This window comes from Theropithecus gelada, chromosome 5 (assembly GCF_003255815.1).
Source record: "Theropithecus gelada isolate Dixy chromosome 5, Tgel_1.0, whole genome shotgun sequence".
Lineage (NCBI taxonomy): Eukaryota > Metazoa > Chordata > Mammalia > Primates > Cercopithecidae > Theropithecus > Theropithecus gelada.
Window position 1 is genome coordinate 14,382,159 of NC_037672.1, and position 20,364 is coordinate 14,402,522.

Here is a 20,364-nt window from a genome sequence, read left to right on the forward strand (position 1 = left end):
AGTGACACCAGTCTCTTTGCTAAAATATAACAAGTCACCTTTGCTCCAGTTCCCAACAAGTTCCTCATCTCCATGTGAGACCACCTCAGCCTGGATTTCACTGTCCATATAATTATCAGCATTTTAGTCAAAGTCAATCAACAAGTCTCTAGGGAGTTCCAAACTTTCCCGCATTTTCCTGTCTTCTTTTGACCCCTCCAAACTGTTCCAGCCTCTGTCTGTTACCAATTCCAAAGTTGCTTCCACATTTTTGGGTATCTTTTCAGTAGTACCCCACTTCTTGTACCAATTTATTGTATTAGTCCATTTTCATGCTGCTGATAAAGACATACCCGAGCCTGGGCAATTTGCAAAAGAAAGGGGTTTAATGGACTTACAGCTCCACATGGCTGGGGAGGCCTCACAATCATGGTGGAAGACAAGGAGGAGCAAGTCACATCTTACATGGATGGCAGCAGGCAAAGAGAAAGCTTGTGCAGGGAAACTTCCATTTTTAGAACAATCAGATCTCATAAGACTCATTCACCATCACAAGAACAGCACAGGAAAGACTCACCCCCATAATTCAATCAACTCTCACCTGGTTCCTCTCATGACATGAGGGAATTGTGGGAGTTACAATTCAAGATGAGTTTTGGGTGGGGACACAGCCAAACCATATCACTGGGACTGCCTCCTTCAGAAATCTGTGTAATTTTAAATTTGTAACATTCAGCACTGATCACGTGAAACAGAATGGGGTGCGTATAACAATCATCATTTTTGTCTATAAAGAGGAATGATGAACAGAGAAAACACAGGCCCAGACAGAGACTGAGTACAGTCCTGCTATCCTACTAACTAATTAGCTTGCAGCTTTGGGCAAATTCCTTTACCTCTCTGGATATTTTTCCTTAACTGAAAAATAGGAATAATAATCATTTTCTCTCCCTCATGGGGTCATCATGAGTACTGAGATGATATATGAGTATGACCTTTTTAAAAATTATAAATTTCTCTAAAATATTATTACAGACAAGTATCAGTGGATGGCTGCTTTGTACAGAAATGTGATCCTGGAAGCAGATTTACAAAACAAGGGTAAAGATAAGTTCCAGTCCATGAGGAATTTATCATCTATTTGGTTACATGACAAAAATACATGATATAATTAGTGATCAAAACAATATCAACGTACGCATTTATTGAATAATCCATCAGTCTGTATCATCATCCACCCATCCATTCCATTAAACACAGATATGATGAACACTGAATTATGGGTTAAAGTTAGAAAACGGAAGAGTAATTAATGTGGAGGGTAGGGCATGAGGGATCCAATGGATCTCATCTGTCTCCTTTTGAAATTCTAAACCAACTTGGAAATACACTGGAGTCAGAGAGGGATCCAGATATCCCTCGCACTAACGGTAAAACCAGATGGCAGAAAGCCACTTGAACTGGAGACCAGATGGTTTCCTGTTCCATTTCTCATGAATTTTGTTCCCCATCTAGACACAAGCTGAGTGGCTCTGGTGTATTTACCAGGTGGAGTGCCAAGCAGACCATGCAGGCCAGTGAACAATCTCTCCTTGGAGACAGCTAAGACAGGACAGCCAGGGGCCACTGCTTAGCTTTGCAGGTAACCTGGACTAAGGATCTTGGGTTCCAGCTGACTCTCCAGTCAGACATGTCCTTCCTTCTCTCTTGGGAAGCAGCCAGTAGGGCTGGAAGGGCAGGTAGAGAAGGACAGAGGGTTTCTTTTCAATACTTTTGAGAAGCGAAATCTTCCTATCATACGAGCAGATATAGGAAAGTCAAGAAAGAAGAGTTCTACTGAAAGGGGCTTGTCATAAAGCATCACAGAGCAAAGGAAGTTAGAGAAGGAAGAAGGCTAAAGGGGCTGACATCTTCCAAGGGCATTTATTGGAGGGCTATGCTTTGAACACAACAAAACATGAAGAATGTCTTAGACTGCACATGAAAGAAGCAAAGGGGATTAACTTAAATGGAGGAGATATTATATCTATCTGTTATTCCATAACAGGTCACCTACTAAGTTTATTGTTGAGTTATATACCTCAGTCGTTTTTAAAAATGTAATTATGTAACCTTCCAATTATTCAAAACACAGTGCTTTTCTTTCGCAATTAACATTTTTACCATTTTATTTATTTACTTTAACCTTTTCCTTCATTTATTCAGTCTGTCTCTTGCCAAAAATAGTTCTTCCATTATTCCATGAAATAGGCTTGCCTTTAAGAAAAAAAAATTAAATGCCTACAGCCTCTATTTTCAGTCTTACTTCCAAACAGACCTTCCACCTAGGAGTTTCCGGCATGATGCAAGAGCAAAGAAATAGGTCGGCAGGCAAAGATTGTTTTGCTCTTGTACTGTTAATCCATTTCCTTTCTCCCTCTCTGGCTATGCTGAAAGTGACTTAGGGACAAGAACTGGGTTATAGTCTTCTTCTTAACTCGTACTTAGCAGTGTGCCTGGCACATAGAAATACCTCAATAAAAGTGCAAATTGAATGTCATTAAAATGATTTTGCTGCGTGTATTAAAAGAAATTCCTTTTTTCTATGCCTCTCTCTGATTCACTGTCTCTCCTGCAAAATACTAGCTTTTCTTAGGTTCTGGTTTAGTCCTGGCATCCACATAATGGAAAACCAAGTCAGAGTGCCAAATCAAAAGTTGGCAATTACAGCTAGGAGCAGGGGCTCACACTTGTAATCCCAAAGCTTTGCGAGGCTAACATGGGAGGATTGCTTGAGGCCACGAATTTGAGAACAGCCTGGACAACATAGTGAGACCCCCTTTCTCTACAAAAAATAAAAAGGTAGCCAGACGTGGTGGCACAGGCCTGTGGTCCCAGCTACTCAAGATGCTGAAGCAGGAGGATCACTTGAGCCCAGGAGTGCAAGGTTGTAGTGAGCTATTATCACACCACTGCACTCCAGCTTGGTTGACAGAGCGAGACCTTGTCTCTAAAAAATACATGCATACATACATTCATAGAAGGAAAAATGTTAAGAAAATAAAAGTCGGCATTTCCTTGGGCCCTTAACAGAGCCTTGATGAACTTACGCCTCAGAGCGCTTGGGTCTGATGCTAACTTCACCCAGCAGGATCAACCAGCACTGATCACCCGTTTGAGTCAAGCCCAGTTGTTCTTTGGTTAGGAATACTACGCTATTGATTCAAATGATGGATTGTGCACCCTCCCATTAGAGAATTTAAGAGTTTTATTTAGAAGGGAGTTGGTATTCAGCTCTGCTTTTTTGAACTTTTTTTTTTAATAACAGAGGGGGAAAAAAGTAGTTTTTAAAAGTGAAATATTCTGTTCCTAATATTGTCTCAATATTAGGATGTTCTTAAATTGAGAAGAGACAATTAAAGATAGAAAAATGCAAAAAGGAATTAGCTGTCATGCAAAGAAAAACTGTTAAACATCAAATAAGAAAGAATACAATTTAACACATCTTAAGAAGTAATTAGTGCAAAAGTAAAAAATTAAAATGCTAGATAGGACATTGCAGGTAAAACATAAACAATATAAAATACAGTTTGCCTAATCACGATAGCAAAGTAGGGTTAAAGTTGTTGAAAAGCAGGCCCGGCGCAGTGGCTCACACCTGTAATCCCAGCACTTTGGGAGGCCGAGGTGGGCAGATCACCTGAGATCAGGAGTTCAAGACGAGCCTGGCCAACATGGTGAAACTCTGTCTGTACTAAAAATACAAAAATTAGGCAGGGGTGGTGGGTGGGTGTAATCTCAGCTACTCAGAAGCCTGAGGCAGGAGATTGCTTGAACCTGGAAGGCAAAGGTTGCAGTGAGCAGCGAACATGCCTTTGCACTCCAGCCTGGGTGGTAAGAGCAAAACTCCATCTCAAAAAAAACAAAAGTTGTTGAAAAGCAGTACAAACATCCCTCTTCTTTCTCTCCTTCCTTTGTCCTTCCTTCCCTTTTTATTACTTCCATCTTTAACTAAAAGTCTACTATATTCTTAGCTGTGCTAAATTCTGGGAATACAGAGGGAGCAACCTTAGCTTGGCCATAGAGAGACTTCGTGCCTTGGCTGGAAAGACAGAAATGGAAGCAAGTGTTAAAGCCCCTGCAACATGCAGGAGCCCCCCTTTTTCAGAACTGCATACCCACTGGAGGACTGTGTCATGATTCCAAGCTCCTGCACAGGTACTACTAGATAAAAGTGTCACTTTCCCATCATTATTCTCACCAGTTTTTCACCAAAGCATTGTTAATCTCCTGCATTCTAAGCACTGCACTACACAGGACTCTCTTGGTTGCACATGACAGAAACCCACTGCAAACTAGCTTAAGCAAAGAGGGAACTTAGTGGCTCAAAAAACTGGAAAGGATCTGGGAATAAATCATAAAATGAAAGAGGACCTTTAGGAAACAAGATCTCAGGGGCTAGGACCAGGGATTTGATGCCAGCAGGCCTCTCTTCCACCTCTCTTTTCTCTGGTTCGTCTTGAATACTAGCGGGCCTCATTCTCTGCAATTGCAGGCAGGACAGAAGTCTCTACATATTACGGGATGTGTCCTTTGATAGCCTAAGCTTAACAACTCCAGAAGGAAAGAATCATATTTCTCCCCACAGTTCACATTATCGATACCAAAAAATAAACTCTAGTCAGTGGCAAGTGGATCATTATGCACTAACCTCATGTCCAGGAAACATGGCGTGCTTCCAGAAGATGGGAAATGAGAAGGCTTCCCAGGGAAGACCAGAATAATAATTCTAGAATCTACTGCAGGCTCTGAGGTGGACCCAGACTTTGCTGCTATTATTTTCTCAGGGCAAATGTAGAAACTTGCATTGTAAACTTACCAATGATTATTAATTTTCTGTACATTTTTGTTGTTGTTGTTTTGAGACAGAGCCTCACTCTGTTGCCCAGGCTGGAGCACAGTGGTGCAATCTCGGCTCACTGCAACCTCCGCCTCCTGAGTTCAAGCAATTCTCTGCCTCAGTCTCCCGAGTAGCTGGGATTACAGGCATCCGCCACCACATCCAGCTAACTTTCGTATTTTTAGTAGAGACGGGGTTTCACCATCTTGGCCAGGCTGGTCTTGAACTCGTGACCTCGTGAACCACCCGCCTTGGCCTCCCAAAGGGCTGAGATTACAGGCGTGAGCCACTGCACCTGGTCTTCTGTACAGTTTTTAATTTTTTTTCTCCTTTGGTATGCATCTCTGCACATGCTGAGAACATCAATAGATAATCCATACTCATCAACTCTTAGAGTTTCGGTTTTCAGTTGAAGACTAAAAAATCAAATGAATTTTAAAGTTAAAATATACTCTAAATATTATCCCTCCTTGGGAGTAATTGTTGCTACTGTGTTTATGATAGTTTTCAATAAATAAGAAAGGAAAACAGATGCAACAAAAAAAAAAGGACAAGGAACTAGGTGTCTTTCTCCCTAATAGGAAGAGAGTTGGGGTCTTTTGATCCGGTTAGCCCAATGACTACTAAGTGTCCTGAAACACCATTATACTTGGTTGAGCTGAGCCTAAGGCAGAGACCACTAGCAAGTTTTGGAACTTAGGCTAATGCTGATTTGTGGCAGGCGGTGCAAAGTACAGGTGACTTAAGTTACATTACAAGTAAATAGAACCACTCTACCCATGTTATTTACTCATACCAAGAAGTGTATGAGAGCCACACCCTGAGTGATCCCATTAACTCTGGAACCCCATAGGTAAGAGGCAAGGCAAGGCAAGAACGAGCAGCTGCAAAGCAATTAGAGAGGAATTTTCCATTATGTCTGTGGTTTGAAGTCTAGTTGTACATATATTTGTGAGGTGGAAATTTTTAATTAATCCAGGTAATCTGGATTATAAAAGGGTGGTCACATGGAGATTAAAAACTTCTAATATTAATGCAGTTTATAACTGAATACTTTTACCTGAATGAAAGAGAAAAAAAAAATGGCCCTCCATTGTTGCAGTCTGAAGTGTAGGTTAAATTAATGACCAGATCTATCTCTTAAAGGCCACCCAGGGCTTTCATAAGATGCAAAAGACCAGTGGAAGATGATCCATGTCCCAGTTGTTTTTCCTCCTATAAATCCAAGTGAAGATTCTTGAAAGAAATTGTTGCTACTGCGTTCATAATAGTTCTCAATATATAAGAAAGTGAACAGATACAACGAAGAGACAAGGAACTAGAGGTCTTTCTCTCTAATAGTATGGGAGTTGTGGTCTTTTGAGCAGTCTACCCCAGTGGCTGCAACGAGTCCTGGAAGCTTTTTTACTTGGTTGGGCTAAGCAAAAAGCAGAGACCACCAGCAATTATTGTAATGTGGGCTAATGAAGATTTGGGAAATACAGTATATTCCAGAAAGTACTGCAGTATAGTTAATTCATCCTGATTTGAGCCTAAAATATTGGTAAACACATTCCAGTTTTACAAGGGCCTTTTTAAAATAAAACAAACTGTTCAAATCTTATAATCATAAGATTTTAATGCTGGAATCCACTCTTCTGGGCTGGGCTTCCCTACCTCCATCTACACATCCCAGACTTCATGCTTTTAGATCCTAGGGCTGTTTTCCCTTCTAAATTGATTGCTGCTTAAAGACAGGCTCTACCACACTGTACACATCCATTAATCTTTGTTGAGTAAATGAGATAATGCATGTGAAATGCCTGATATGATACCTAGTGATCTACAAAATGCTAATTTAATCTTTTTTCTTAGCCTCCTATTTCTACATATGAAAAATTAGAGGCCCAGAGATGTATAGTGACTTGTCCGAGGTCTCAGAGCAGTTCAAGGTAGAGCCAGGCCTAGAATCCAAGGCTCATAGCCCAGATCTAGCATCTTTACATAATACCATGCAAAATAATTAAATGAAGAGTTGCTGAACATGTTACCCATAATTTAGGGAAGATAAAAGCTTCCATTCTGATCAGAATTTTTACAATTTTCCTTTAAGCTCATGATTTGTAAATAATTTACTTATGCCACATTATCATTTAAAATAATAAATACATTATCATTTTCTAGACAAATAGCTCATCTCTGCAAAAAGGAAGGATCAAGTGATGTCTCAACCACCGTATCCTTACTGTAGTCAGTCTTTATAATGAGAAAAAATAAAGGCAGAAAATCCAAGATGTCTCCTCTCCACCCTTGAGCTCCCACCCACAGTAGCTGTAGTAATCAAAGTAAATATCTTGAAGATTTTATGGAAGAAAAGCAAAGAGATGTATCTGATACATTATATAGCAAACGATCCAAGAAATTCCTGTTGGATACTTCTGTTTTGTTTTCTACATGCTTGGCTCAGCTGCACAGCCCCCACTCTTATTTTGCAAACCAATATCTCTCCTCCCCATGAAGACTGAGTGCCAGCATGATGCTCAGTTAGGTAAATGTCTCTTGCTGCTGTCTACAAAAGGAAGCCTTCTCCACATGTTTTAAAATGTAAATACATGGGGTATGTCCGGGATCCAAATAATGATCGATTTGAACTAGAATCTATGCTCCTCCCATTCAAAGAATTTCAAGGTCACCAGCTACAAAACCCAAGATTCCAAGAAACAAGATAGTCTGCATGAAAAGGATTAGAACTACGACTTGGGCGAGTAATAAAACCTAAAAGACTTAGGAAAGCAAGATTGAAATGGTTTCTTTTCTAACTCCCAGTCTTTCATTTTACTGTTCAACTATTCAAAAAAGAGCTGGCCTCTAAAACCTGGAAATAGGTAATCAAGCATTTTTCACCTGACTGGTCCAGTATAGAAGGTATTTTGCATCTAACTGTTTTCCCATTGTGGATTAGAGAATCATTATCTAGTAAGTGCTTTAACTGTGTTCTGTCTACACTCTGCTCTCCTTGGCAGGCAGTAAAGTATGTTCACAGTAGTCAGCATATGATCAGATCTGGAGACCATCCTGGAAATTTCCAACTGGACATTGATATTTCGGGGTTAATCTTCACTCATCATCCCTGTTTTAGCCGAGAGCATGTTTTGGCAGCCAAGCTGGCCCAGTTATATGACCAGTACCTTGCAAGACACCAGAGAAACAAGGCAAAATTTCTTACTGATAAGGTACATGTGATTTCTTCCATAATGATTGTCAATGGAGTTGGTTCTTCCAATGAGCCCAAACAATGAAAATTTCTAAGCAAAATGTTCATGCCCCTCTTTCACATGTTTCCTCTGTCTAGGATGTGTGATGCATTATCCAGCTAGAGACAAAGGGAAAGACAGAGTTGGTATACATGTAATGTGTACAAATTTATTGGCACACACTTGCCCTAAACAGAAGGCTTTCTGTAAACACTACAGCACCCACCAGAAGTGGGTGTTAGGTGGAAGATATGTGGTTATTACTTGCTTAAGTGAGCTCAGAACTTGAAACCATTGGTGGCTTGAGAATTATCTATCGTTAGAAACATTCTCATCTTTATATTTATTATCCCATAGTGTGGCACTTAAACACAAGTCAGTTGTTTCAACTGATGGTCAAAGGAATGGCTATGAATTTGGATTTATTCCCAGTGTGACACTATCCCATGGGATTTTTGTGGGTAATTTTGACTATAGGCAATTTTAGTCTCATGCTCTGACTTTAAAACCTTACTGCCCAATCTAGAAGAGATAACTTCACAATATCTCGTTTTACGAGTCTGTAATTTTATAGTTTCTTTGTATCACAAGAATACCACCGTATGTCCTGGACCCAGGCAAACCCACTGTTAGCTTTGGAAGAAAACTTGGTTCTAAGATACACACATAAAAATAATATTTTCATGAGCAGCTTGATTATCTGGGCTATGGAACAAGGATGGACATACACTATTCTTTACTAATCCAGTTTCTTCAAGAACAGATGAAACAGTTCTCCATCATAATTCATTTATGTGAAAGTCTGGAGACAGCTGGATGCTTGAACATCCCTTCATAGACTGCTGGCACCATTTTGCCCAGGATAAGTGGGTGGGTCCACTTGCACTGCAGTAGGGAATAGAGTGTAACTCAAAACTTGTATCCATATCTTTTTAAGCTCCAAGCTCTAAGAAATGCTGTTCAGACTGGTGTTGATCCAGAAAAACCTCATTCGTCTCTTGATACCATCCAAAAAACCATCAATGAGTATAAATCTGAAATTCGGTGAGTAAAGTTTGTTAAGTGTAACTACTTTTTTTCCCCTGTTAGATGTGCACTTGTTAGAGTTTATTTTTCCAGGTACTTTTTCTGAATGCAACGAATACATGTGAAATTATGCCAAATAAAACAATGAAATACATCTATCATATTAACACAGTATTTGAAGTCCAGTAATGTGAATGAGGATGAGGGAAATGGTCACTCTGCAGGTGTAAGGGAAAACTGCTACAGCTACCACTTTAGAGAGCAGCTTGGCCCTAGCTCCTAAAGTGTTGAAGAGGCTCATCAGTTTGGACCCAGCAATTCTGATTCAGATACAAGATGTTCTTTAAGGAGCTATGTGTGCACATATACATGGGGACATGTGCAAAGATATGCACAGCATCACTCAAAAGTAAGACAGCCTGGGCACGATGGCTCATGCCTGTAATCCCAGCACTTTGGGAGGCCAAGGTGAGAGGACAGTTTGAAGCCAGTAGTTTGAGACTAGCCTGTACAAAAAATTTTTAAATATTAGCTGAGTATAGTAGTACATACATGTAGTCCCAACTACTCGAAGGCTGAGGAAGGAGAATCATTTGAGCCCCAGAGTTTGAGGCTGCAGTGAGCTAGGATGGTACCACTGCACTCCAGCCTGGGTGACAGAGTGAGATCTTGACAAAAAAAAAAAAAAAAAGAAAAAAGAAATAACCCAGTAGCAGAGTAAACCCATCTTGGTATAGGCTTACAGTGAATTTCTGTACCACAGTTAAAATGACTGAATCAGATCTGCAGGTATCAACATGAATCATATGCAACTTGCTTCTTTATATACAATGCATCTTAGACATTTTACTGTCACAGTGCATGTAGATTTACATCATGGTTTAAAGCCTGGCATTATGTAGATTTATTGTAGTTTGTATAATTCTCAACTGATATGTATTTGCATTTCTATTCTGTTTTTTATTATTTAAATTCTACTGTAATTAAAATTCCTAAATATTATATTTGTATGAGTACTTTCACAGAACAAATCCTTAGAACAGGAAATAATAAATGAAGGCATTTCAATGTATACTTTTCTTTTTACAGTCTAGCTATGAGTTGGAAATTCTTCCAGCAAAGTAGAAATTAGTGAAGTTTGTAACCTATAATTGCAAAAGTATGGAGTATATTTTTAAATAAAAATTATTTTTTATATTAAAAGGAAAACATATTGCAATCTCCTTGTGAGAATAATTTTTGTTTTGGCATACATTAGGAAAAAAGTGACAAAAAGCTATTCTGAAAGCAAATGTGATTTTATATGGAACTGTATTTATTAGTCACTATTTGAAAAACACCAGAACTGTGTGTGAGATCTAGAGACAATACCCAGCGGAGTCATGGACAGCAGACCCATTACAATAATTCCGTGCCCCTGGAGATGAAAGCCTTTGAGATTTAGCATTTCTGACCCAGTAAAAGAGATTTCCATCCTTTGCTGACTTTTCACTAGGTGGTAAAACAATTTCTAAGCAGATGATCTATTGCTGGATGTTTCATCACATGGATCCATTTCCTCAAGCCCCCGGGATCTGATCAGCCACCCCCAAGAACTCCCCACCTCAAGCATCTGCTGAGCCCTCCACTGGTTGCAGTTAACCCAGGCCAGCACCATAAAGCATTTTCCATTTTATTTTCCATAGCAGCATCATGACTACATGCCTTGTCCTCCGAACGGGAACCAGGATATAGAAGGAAGAAAATATGAATGGTCATGCAACATAGGAACATTTTACTTAACCTCTCTGTAGGATCTTTGACCTCAGATGTGCTCAGTCTGTAACACATAAAAATTCTATGACCCCAAGTCCCCATCCAGCTACCATTTTATCTCTATATTTCCTTTCATGGCCAAACACCAGGTAAACATTTGCTATTCATACTATCTCCACTCTCTCCCATTTCCAACTTATCCTGTCTCATTCCTGTGCCCACCTTTCCTCTGAAGCAAATCTTGCCACAGCCCCTGGGGACCTCCACCTGGGAAAGTGGAATGGAACCAGTCGGCCTGCTCAGTGCTTGAACGCAGACACCATCCCCACACATTGCCTGTCAGGACATCCTGCATCTCCATACACCACCCTCTCCTGGGTGCCCTCGTCCCTCTCCAGCCATTTGTCCTTCTCATCATTCTTTGACCATCATTCTCCTTTGTCCAGCTGATACATGTTCTGAGTCTCAAGTGTTATTGTTGTTTTCTTTTTAATCCTGTTTAAAATTGCATTTTCTCCTGAAATGAATCCACTTTTTGGCTTTAAACATCATCCAGATGCCAGTGGCTCCCAAAGTGTCATCTCTGAGCAAGAGTCCACTGCACGGTCTAGACCCCATCTACATCAGGTTTCAGAAAACTGTTGCCAACTCCCTAATCAAAATTGCCTTTCCCTCTTCCTCTCCAGCTCTGGTCACAAATTTTAATTAAATATTATTTTGTAATTTTCTGCTTCTTTAGTTTGTATGCAAATTTTTCTTGCTAAGAGCTCTTTTTAGCATTTCTGGGAAACTATTATTTTTAGGTACTAAAAAAGAAAGTAGAAAATATATCAGAAAGCCTGAAGGTGTCATGTAACTAGTAAAATAATTTTATATTGTGGTTTTTAAAACTGAAGCAGGGGGGATAACAGCTAAAGGCATAGGAGACAAACTGATCACCTGATGGTGACAGATAACATTTGTGGGCCTCTTGCTTGGTATCGGGCAAGGTTCTAAGCACATTATGCGGATTATCTCATTAACTCCTCCCAACAACCCAGTGCGGTCAACTCCTACCATACCCATTTTACAGATGTGAGCCGGCAAAGGGAAGTAGCTTATCCAATCCAGCTAGTAAATAGTAGAGCTGAGATTCAAACCTGGGTAGTCTGGTTGCAACAACTGCACCTTTAACCACAATGTTTTACTGCTCCTGAAAGAGAATGTTTCTTATTCTAGTTTGTTGCTTTTTTGCTTTTCTAAGGGCTTCCCAGAGTCCCAGATCTTGACTACCTAACCACTATCATTTTCTGCCATCTTCCTTTTCTACAGTTACCAGTTGATCTTAGAAACCTAGACCCCCTTATTTCTCTGTACCACTAAATCATCACACGTACAACCTCCAGACTTAGGCCTGCCTTCTGGAGGTCATGAGGTGCTAATTTGTGAAATGCTACATCCTTGGTTTCTCATGATACTTTCTTAGACAAACCTCACACTGATATCATTTATGTATGTGTCTGTCCCCTGAGCTAAACTATAAACTCCCTGAGGACAGAGATATCTTCTGTCTCTTAGACACTTCTAAATTCTCTGGAATGACTCATGGCACTTGTTCAAAAATTTAATAATGGTCTCATTATGCAATAAAATGCATTTGGGATCTAAACATAGCTATCATTTATAAAGAGAACTTAAAGTAAGGTATTAAATACAATAAAGAGGAAAGAATTTTCAAATGATGCCTCTTCAGATCAAACCAAAAATATTGGTAATCTAGTGAATATTGAAAATCTCCAAGGCATGCAATAACAATACTTCATCTCCTCAGTGTGGAACTTGTGATTTGTGTTAACACAGAAAGACTTTAAATGTATTTGTTGCTAACTAGAACAGCAGTGTACTTTGCTATGTTTATAATAATTTAGTCCATGAGAACTGCCTTTATTTTCTTACCTTCAAAGGTGACTATTTGTTGAAGGATGCACAGTTTTAATACGAATTTTTTAAGTACTTAATTAAAGTCAGATCTGCCTAAAGAGAACAAAATCAAGTAAACCTCTCAAAACAGGTTGACATCCTATTGTCTTTACATTTGCATTTGTATTTAGTTTTCTGTACTTGTTTCAAAATATGGTAGCTATCAAATTGAATATACAATCACTGTGCATTATTAATTTCTTTTGCAAACAAACACACCTAACTTTTTAATATATACTCATGTGTTATGATATGTTGCAGACAAACGAGAAAATTCCGTGATGCTGAACAAGAAAAAGATCGAACATTGCTTAAGACCATCATAAAAGTTTGGAAAGAGATGAAATCCCTTCGAGAGTTCCAGAGATTTACAAATACTCCCTTGAAACTTGTTTTGAGAAAGTAGGCTTTTTTGAAAAATTATTTTATTGGGATATATCACACATCAAGAAAAATGTATAAAACTTGGATACAGTTTTAAAAGTAATTACAGATAAATATGCATATAACCACTTCCCAGGTTAAGAAATAGAACATTTCGTACCTGAGCAGCCCCTCCCAAATAGCATCCTCCTCAATCCCCAAAATAACAACTACCTGGACTTTTGTGATCATTGTTTTCTTGTCTTTATAGTTTTGCCAACTATGTGCAATCCCTAAGAATATATAGTTTAATATTGCTTGTATTTGACTTCTACATACCTGAAAGTATGTTGTGTGTATTCTTTAGTGAATATATACATGTTTCTTTCCTTCAGTACTGTGTTTGTGAGATTCATCTACTTGACAGCACATGGCTGTAGTTAGATTTCTTTGCTTTATAATACTTCGTTATACAAATATAGCCAAACTTGTCCATTTCCGTTGATGGGCATTTGAGTTTATTCCATTTTTCAACTGTTACAGAAACCACTTCTGTAGGAATTTTTGTACTTGTCTTTTAGGGTACATGTGCCCAAGATTTCATTTCAACTTTACATTGCTGATTCCAAACATATTCCAGAAGTTGTGCTGATTCATGCCTTCACGGGGGTTCTCATAGGTCCATATCACCCATATCATGCTGATTACTTGGTAGTGTTAATTAACATTTTGCCAACCTGCTGACATGTTTTAATTTATATTTTCCTGACTACTCATGAAGGTGAGCATTTTTTTGTACATGCACTGACTATCTGGATTTCCACTTTTGTGAGGTGTCTGTTCAAGGCTTTGGTCACTTTTTGGACTGGATTATTTATCTTGTTATCTTTTTTGGTAATTTGGAGGCATTCTGCGTATAACATGGGAATTTGTTAGTAGCGTGTATTGCAGATATCCTCTCCTACTCATTAGTTGTCTGTTTACTCTCTTTTTGTTGCTTTTTGATGGATAGAAATTCTTAACTTTAAAAAGATAAAATACATTCGTTTTTTCTTTTACTATTGTGCTTTTTGTATGCTTCTTAAGAAATTCTTCCCCTGAGTCATGTAGATATTCCATGATATTGTCTCCTATAACCTTTATAGTTTTAGCTTTCACATTTCATCTTTAATTCATTTGGAATTGACCTTCATTTGTGGTGTGGAGAAAGTAAGCTTTGATAATATTTCTGCTACCTAATTCACTAGACTTTTATATATGCTTAAGAGTACAGTTTATCACAACACAACCATGTTCTATGTGTTAATGCAAGAGCATCTATGCTGCTGGTGTTGGTCCCTTTCTGATTGTTTCACCTGGATAAGTGTTGTGCCTATATACTGACACAAATAGTAACAAATTTGGGCAGTTATCTGACATATTGCTTTGAAAACAGCCATAGTACAACCAAAGATAGCTGCAAATTGTGATTTTTCTTTGGCTGTAATTACAAAATCGAGAAAAAAAAAAGGTAGTTTTCAGGACAAGTATAAGACTGTGTGATCTTTGAGACTAGAGACCCTGTTGTCGTTGTATATCTGGTTTCTACCAGAGCACCTGCCGCTTAGTATCTGCTCAGTTAATGTTGGTTAACAATAGTAACAAATTTAGGCAGTTATCTGACATATTGCTTTGAAAACAGCCATATTTCAGCCAAAGATAGCTGCAAATTGTGATTTTTCTTTAGCTGTAATTATAAAATTGAAAAAAAAAAGTTAGTTTTCAGGACAAGTATTTAAGACTGTGTGATCTTTGAGAGCAGGGGCCCTATTGTCATTGTATATCTGGTCCCTACCAGAGCACCTGCCACTTAGTATCTGCTCAGTTAATATTGGTTGACAAATTCAAATATGCTACCTCACAAAATAATGGCTGTCTCCTAGAAATTGCAGTGTTTGTGCTTTCGAATTCCATCTCCTAGGCTGAGCCTTCCACAGAAGCAGTACAGAAATCCTTGCCAGATTATTTTCTCTCTCCCTCCCTCCCATCATCCCTGCTGCTAACTCTCCCTCCATCCCTCCCCTCCTTCTTTTTGAGTTTATAGGGTAAACTAAATTACAGGCATTTTACTCATGAGGTCTTAACACTCCTTCCCCTGATAAGTAGCTATCTTCCAAAACCCTTTTCTCACGTTCTTGATTCATCTAGCCACCTTATGAGAAAGCATAGTTTTTCCCACACACACAAACTATTCAAGTTTATTCATGCTTTTGAATAGCAATGAGAAAAGTGAATGGTTTTCTGTATATCAGAGATGGGACATAATTTTGAGGCCAAATTCCCCCGATGTTTATAAATTTTGGGTACCACTGTGCATCCAAAGTGATTTATTTGGTAGTCATCCTAGAGAGCTGTAAGAGCTTGTGCCTTGGGGGACTGTAAACTGCTTAAACTCCAGGCAACATGTGTCCATAAGCAAATATTTGTCAGCTCTATGCACTTGTCTAGGTTTTTGTAAAATGGATTACGAAGCTTAACTGCTTTGGGGAAAATAGTGCAGTCAGTATTCGGCACCATCTCCAAAGTGCTGGGTGGGATGGATGCAGTCACTGCACATTTGCCGCCGCCCACCAGGAGAGCCATGCTGTTCATCAACATGTTAAGGGCTCTGAAAAGATGACCAGCAAGGAACATTTCACACTTATTTAATCCAGCACTGATACGGACACAATATCTTTTCCTGGTGGGACATCTCACAGAACTAATGTCCTACAGAACACACTGTGGGAAACAGAACTGGGCTGATCTCCTGGTGGAGTGTAAGCAAAATCATCAAAGAAAAACCCAAATCTTCCATCCAAAGTCAAAAAAGTAGTTTCACCATCGTTCTCAGCAAACTGTCACAAGGACAGAAAACCAAACACTACATGTTCTCACTCATAGGTGGGAACTGAACAATGAGAACACTTGGACACAGGGCGCGGAACATCACACACTGGGGCCTGTCGGCAGGTGAGGGGCTAAAGGAGGGATAGCATTAAGAGAAATACCTAATGTAAATGATGAGTTGATGTGTGCAGCAAACCAACATGGCACATGTATACATATGTAACAAACCTGCACGTTGTGCACATGTACCCTAGAACTTAAAGTGGTTTCAGGGACTCAGTAGCAACAAAATGAAGCAGTTCCTCAGAGACCTGAAGAAGTAATAAAATAAGTAATGAAATTTCCACCACTATCAGTTGAGAACTTACAGGCCCCGTGTCAGCACACCACACAGATCATTTAACGCAGAGAGGCATGGCTGCTTAGTGTTCAGTGGGTTGGGCTCATATTCAGCCCTTCCACTCACCAGCTGTGTGTTCTTGGGCAACTTACTTAACTTCTATGGGCCTCTGTCACCTCATGTATAAGAGGTGGATAATAACAGCATCTGCCTCACAGGATTGTGAGTTTACATGTGTGATATTTTTAGAAGAGGAACTGGCACATGGCAAGTTCAATAGAAGTATTTGCTGTTATTATTGCTCTCTTAATTTCCAGAAATAACCAAGGGACTAAAAATTATTTTAAAGGGAAAAAGTTGACCAGAAAGCAGATGAAGAAGCATATGAAGCAGAAATTCAAGCTGAAATAAGTGAACTGTTGGAAGAGCATACGGAGGAGTACGCACAGAAGATGGAAGAGTACAGAACGTCGTTACACCAGTGGAAGGCCTGGAGGAAAGCGCAAGTGTGTAAACAAACACTCAGCCTGGAATAGGGCTGGCCAGGAAGGGTCTGGGAGGACAGCCTCCAGTACAGGAGTGGGGAAACCAGACTGGCAGACTAGGGTATCCTGTGGCTCCCTCTGTCTCTTCCCCTGTCCCCTGGCTAAGGGATAAAAGGATGAATGAATTGACTGGCTAATGCATTTGCTTAAAAAGCCACCCAGTTGATTGATACCAGAGTCAGCTTTGTCCATAGAGAATGCTATGGTAGGACTCTGTGACTATTTAAGTAATAATGTAGTAATCACTAATGCTTGTGTCCAGCATTGTGCTGAGTATCTTACATGCATTATTCCATTAAATGTAGGGATTCATGCTCTGGAGTTTCCTTCAGAAAATTATATAACTTTATGGACATGACCCTACAAAACTGAGTCCAAGGGCAACAAATAATAGATCAGGTGGACCTGCAATGCTCATTGTGCTTACATGCCTTATTTTAATATTTCAAGATGTGTCCTTAGCCTTGAAAACCAAAATTAATGATCACATGAATACTTACCATTTTTTAAGCCCTTTCTAGGGACTAGGCTATATGGTAAATGCTTTTTAGGCATTTTAACAGTCTCATTTCAACAGCCCTGGGAGATATTTCCTGGGCTCCATTCTGTAGATGAAAAAACTGAGGCACAGAGAGGTCAGGTGGCTTAGTGACCTGCCTGATTACACACATCTGTTTGAAATGGGGCTGGGGTTTGCATCCAGGTCCATCTGGCTCTGAAGACTGTGTTCTTAAATGAAATTCCAAAATTCCTGTTTGATGTCATGTTGCCTCAAACCCAACAGAGGGCCAAGAAGAAGAAAAGGAAACAAGCAGCAGAAGATCATCCCGATAATGAGATTGAGGAGCCACATCCTGAGGAGGACCTTGTGAAGCCCACCCCTCCGGAGCCCACTGATCGGGCAGTGATAGAGCATGAGGTGAGGGAGAGAGCAGCCCAGAGCAGGAGGAGGCCTTGGGAGCCCACGCTGGTTCCAGAGCTAAGCCTGGCGGGAAGTGTAACACCCAGTGATCAGTGCCCCAGGTGAGTGGATGCTCTGACCATAAATGAGGCTGACATCTGATACCCATGTTCATGTGGGCACATGCACACTATGGGGAGTGTACACTTACTGACCTACTTTAGCATCAGGAGAATCATCAACTCTGAATGAATATTAGGTTGAACCACATGAAATTGCTGACATTTGCCCACTTTAGGTGATTTCATTGATTCACCTACCTCATGCATGTGCACTGGCCACTCAGGAGCACGCTGGAAAGCTCCCTATAGGAGAAGCATCCCAGTTGCAAATCTCTGCCTGCTCTTCACAGTGGCTGGCTGTGTGGCTTTTGATTTGAGTCCCTTATCTGTAACCTCAATGAGTCTTCGGTCCACTGGTAGCATGTCCCACCTTTCTGGCACAGGCATGGATGCCTCTCCTTGCCCCTTCCTTGATTTCAGCTTGTCTCCTTGAAGACCCCCCAAAACACTGTGGGTGTGCCCTATAGCTTGTATTTAAGTCAGGCCATCTGAAGCATGCCCTCCAGATTTGATAAAAATACATGTCTAGTCATTCTTACTTGAGAAACATCACTTGATTTATATACATTTGTATATATAATAAATCCATAAACATACATTTATAAGTTCATCTTCTTTTTTAAAATTATAACATAATAAAAATATTTTTATATTTCCTATTTATTCTTTCCTTCACTGTATAGCCATGGTTCTCAAAGTATAGCCCTGGAATCAGCAGCATCAGCATCACTGAGGACTTGTTAGAAACATAAACTCAGGCCAGGCATGGTGGCTCATGCCTATAACTTCAGCACTTTGAGAGGCCAAGGTGGGAGGATTGCTTGAGGCCAGGAGTTAGAGACCAGCCTGGGGAACAAAATGAGACCTCGCCTCTATTGAATAAATAAATACCCCAAACATTTTTAATACCTCACGTTGAAATAAGTATGTTTAAGAAAGGTTAATAAAAACTAGCCAGACAATTATTTAAAGGCAACCAACTAAACAGAAATTTTAAAAATAATTTTAAAAAAGAAAGAAATGCAAACTCGCAAGTTCTACCTGAGACTTATTGAACCTGAAACCCTGAGGTGGGGCCCAGAAAACTGTCCTCACAAGGTCTCCAAGTGATTCTGATGCATGTTATGGTATATCATCATTAATTAAAGGGAGTCCATTAAAATCATCAATACCACAAAATCCCAGACTTAATTCTCTAGTACACAGAAGATCTATTGTGAATACAGGGACTATTGTACACTGGAATCTTCAATATCCCAACGTGAAAAATGAGAATTCAAATGAAGTCAGTCAGCCTCTGAGTTCATTAAAATGCGGGAGTTAATTAGGATGTCATTATAAGACTTCTGACAGTCTTGGTTTCAAACTTCTGCTAATGTTCTAATGTTTATTTTCAAATTATAGCTTTTTGTGCATTTTCATATGTTCTCTCAACTTCACATATTAAGATGTTATACATAAACTATTCCCCTGTACTAAGTAAGCTGTTTTCAAGGCACAAGTACCATACCCTATAATTTTGACATGAACGTTCAAAATATGTGATGACAGAGCATGCTTTCTAAAAGGAAAATTTGGGCTTGATTTGGTAATCTTTTATGAGTGGAGTCTAAGTCTGGGGTGTCTTGGATACTTCTTGCAAATTTGCTGTGAAGTATCCTTTATTAAAAAAATGCTGAAGTAATTTGAGCTATTTCATCTAGAATAAGTCTAAATTACAGACATGTAAAAAGTTAAAACTACCACCCCCTTTAATGAGTAGAGAATTTCTGTTTGGAATGATGAAAAAGTTCTGAAGATGGATAGTGGTGATGGTTACACAACATAGTAATTGTACATAATGCCACTGAAACATACACTTAAAAATGGTTGAGGTGATAAACATTATGTTATGTTATATATATTTACCACAATGGAACAATTTTTAATAAACTACCACCCCCCAAAAAAACCTGAGCTTGTTTCAAATTTTGATGCCCTAACCTTTTGCTTTCCTTAATTAGCAATGACTTAACCAATAACTGGCATTTTTTGGTGGATGTCTGTATACATATGTACAATAAAATTAAAGACCAATGTGAGGTTGGTTTTTTTTTTTTTTGAGACGGAGTCTTGCTCTGTCATCCAGGCTGGAGTGCAGTGGCACGACCTCAGCTCACTGCAAGCTCCACCTCCCATGTTCATGCCATTCTCCTGCCTCAGCCTCCCAAGTAGCTGGGACTACAAGCGCCCGCCACCACACCTGGCTAATTTTTTGTGTTTTTAGTAGAGACGGGGTTTTACCATGTTAGCCAGGATGGTCTCTATCTCCTGACCCCGTGGTCCGCCTGCCTTGGCCTCCCAAAGTGCTGGGATTACAGGCGTGAGCCACCGCGCCCAGCAGGTTTTTTTTTT

At 39.5% G+C, this 20,364-nt stretch overlaps 1 protein-coding gene across 3 annotated transcripts in view; it reads left to right on the forward strand.

Moving 5' to 3' along the window:
- Positions 1-20,364, forward strand: part of CC2D2A (coiled-coil and C2 domain containing 2A) — a 136,389-nt gene that overhangs the window by 54,071 nt on the left and 61,954 nt on the right. For all 3 annotated transcript variants that reach the window (XM_025384650.1, XM_025384649.1, XM_025384651.1), the window contains 5 exons: positions 7,861-8,070; positions 9,029-9,135; positions 13,093-13,233; positions 16,752-16,908; positions 17,732-17,970. In XM_025384650.1, the coding sequence (XP_025240435.1) occupies positions 7,861-8,070; positions 9,029-9,135; positions 13,093-13,233; positions 16,752-16,908; positions 17,732-17,970 (854 nt within the window). The remainder of the gene's footprint in view (positions 1-7,860; positions 8,071-9,028; positions 9,136-13,092; positions 13,234-16,751; positions 16,909-17,731; positions 17,971-20,364) is intronic.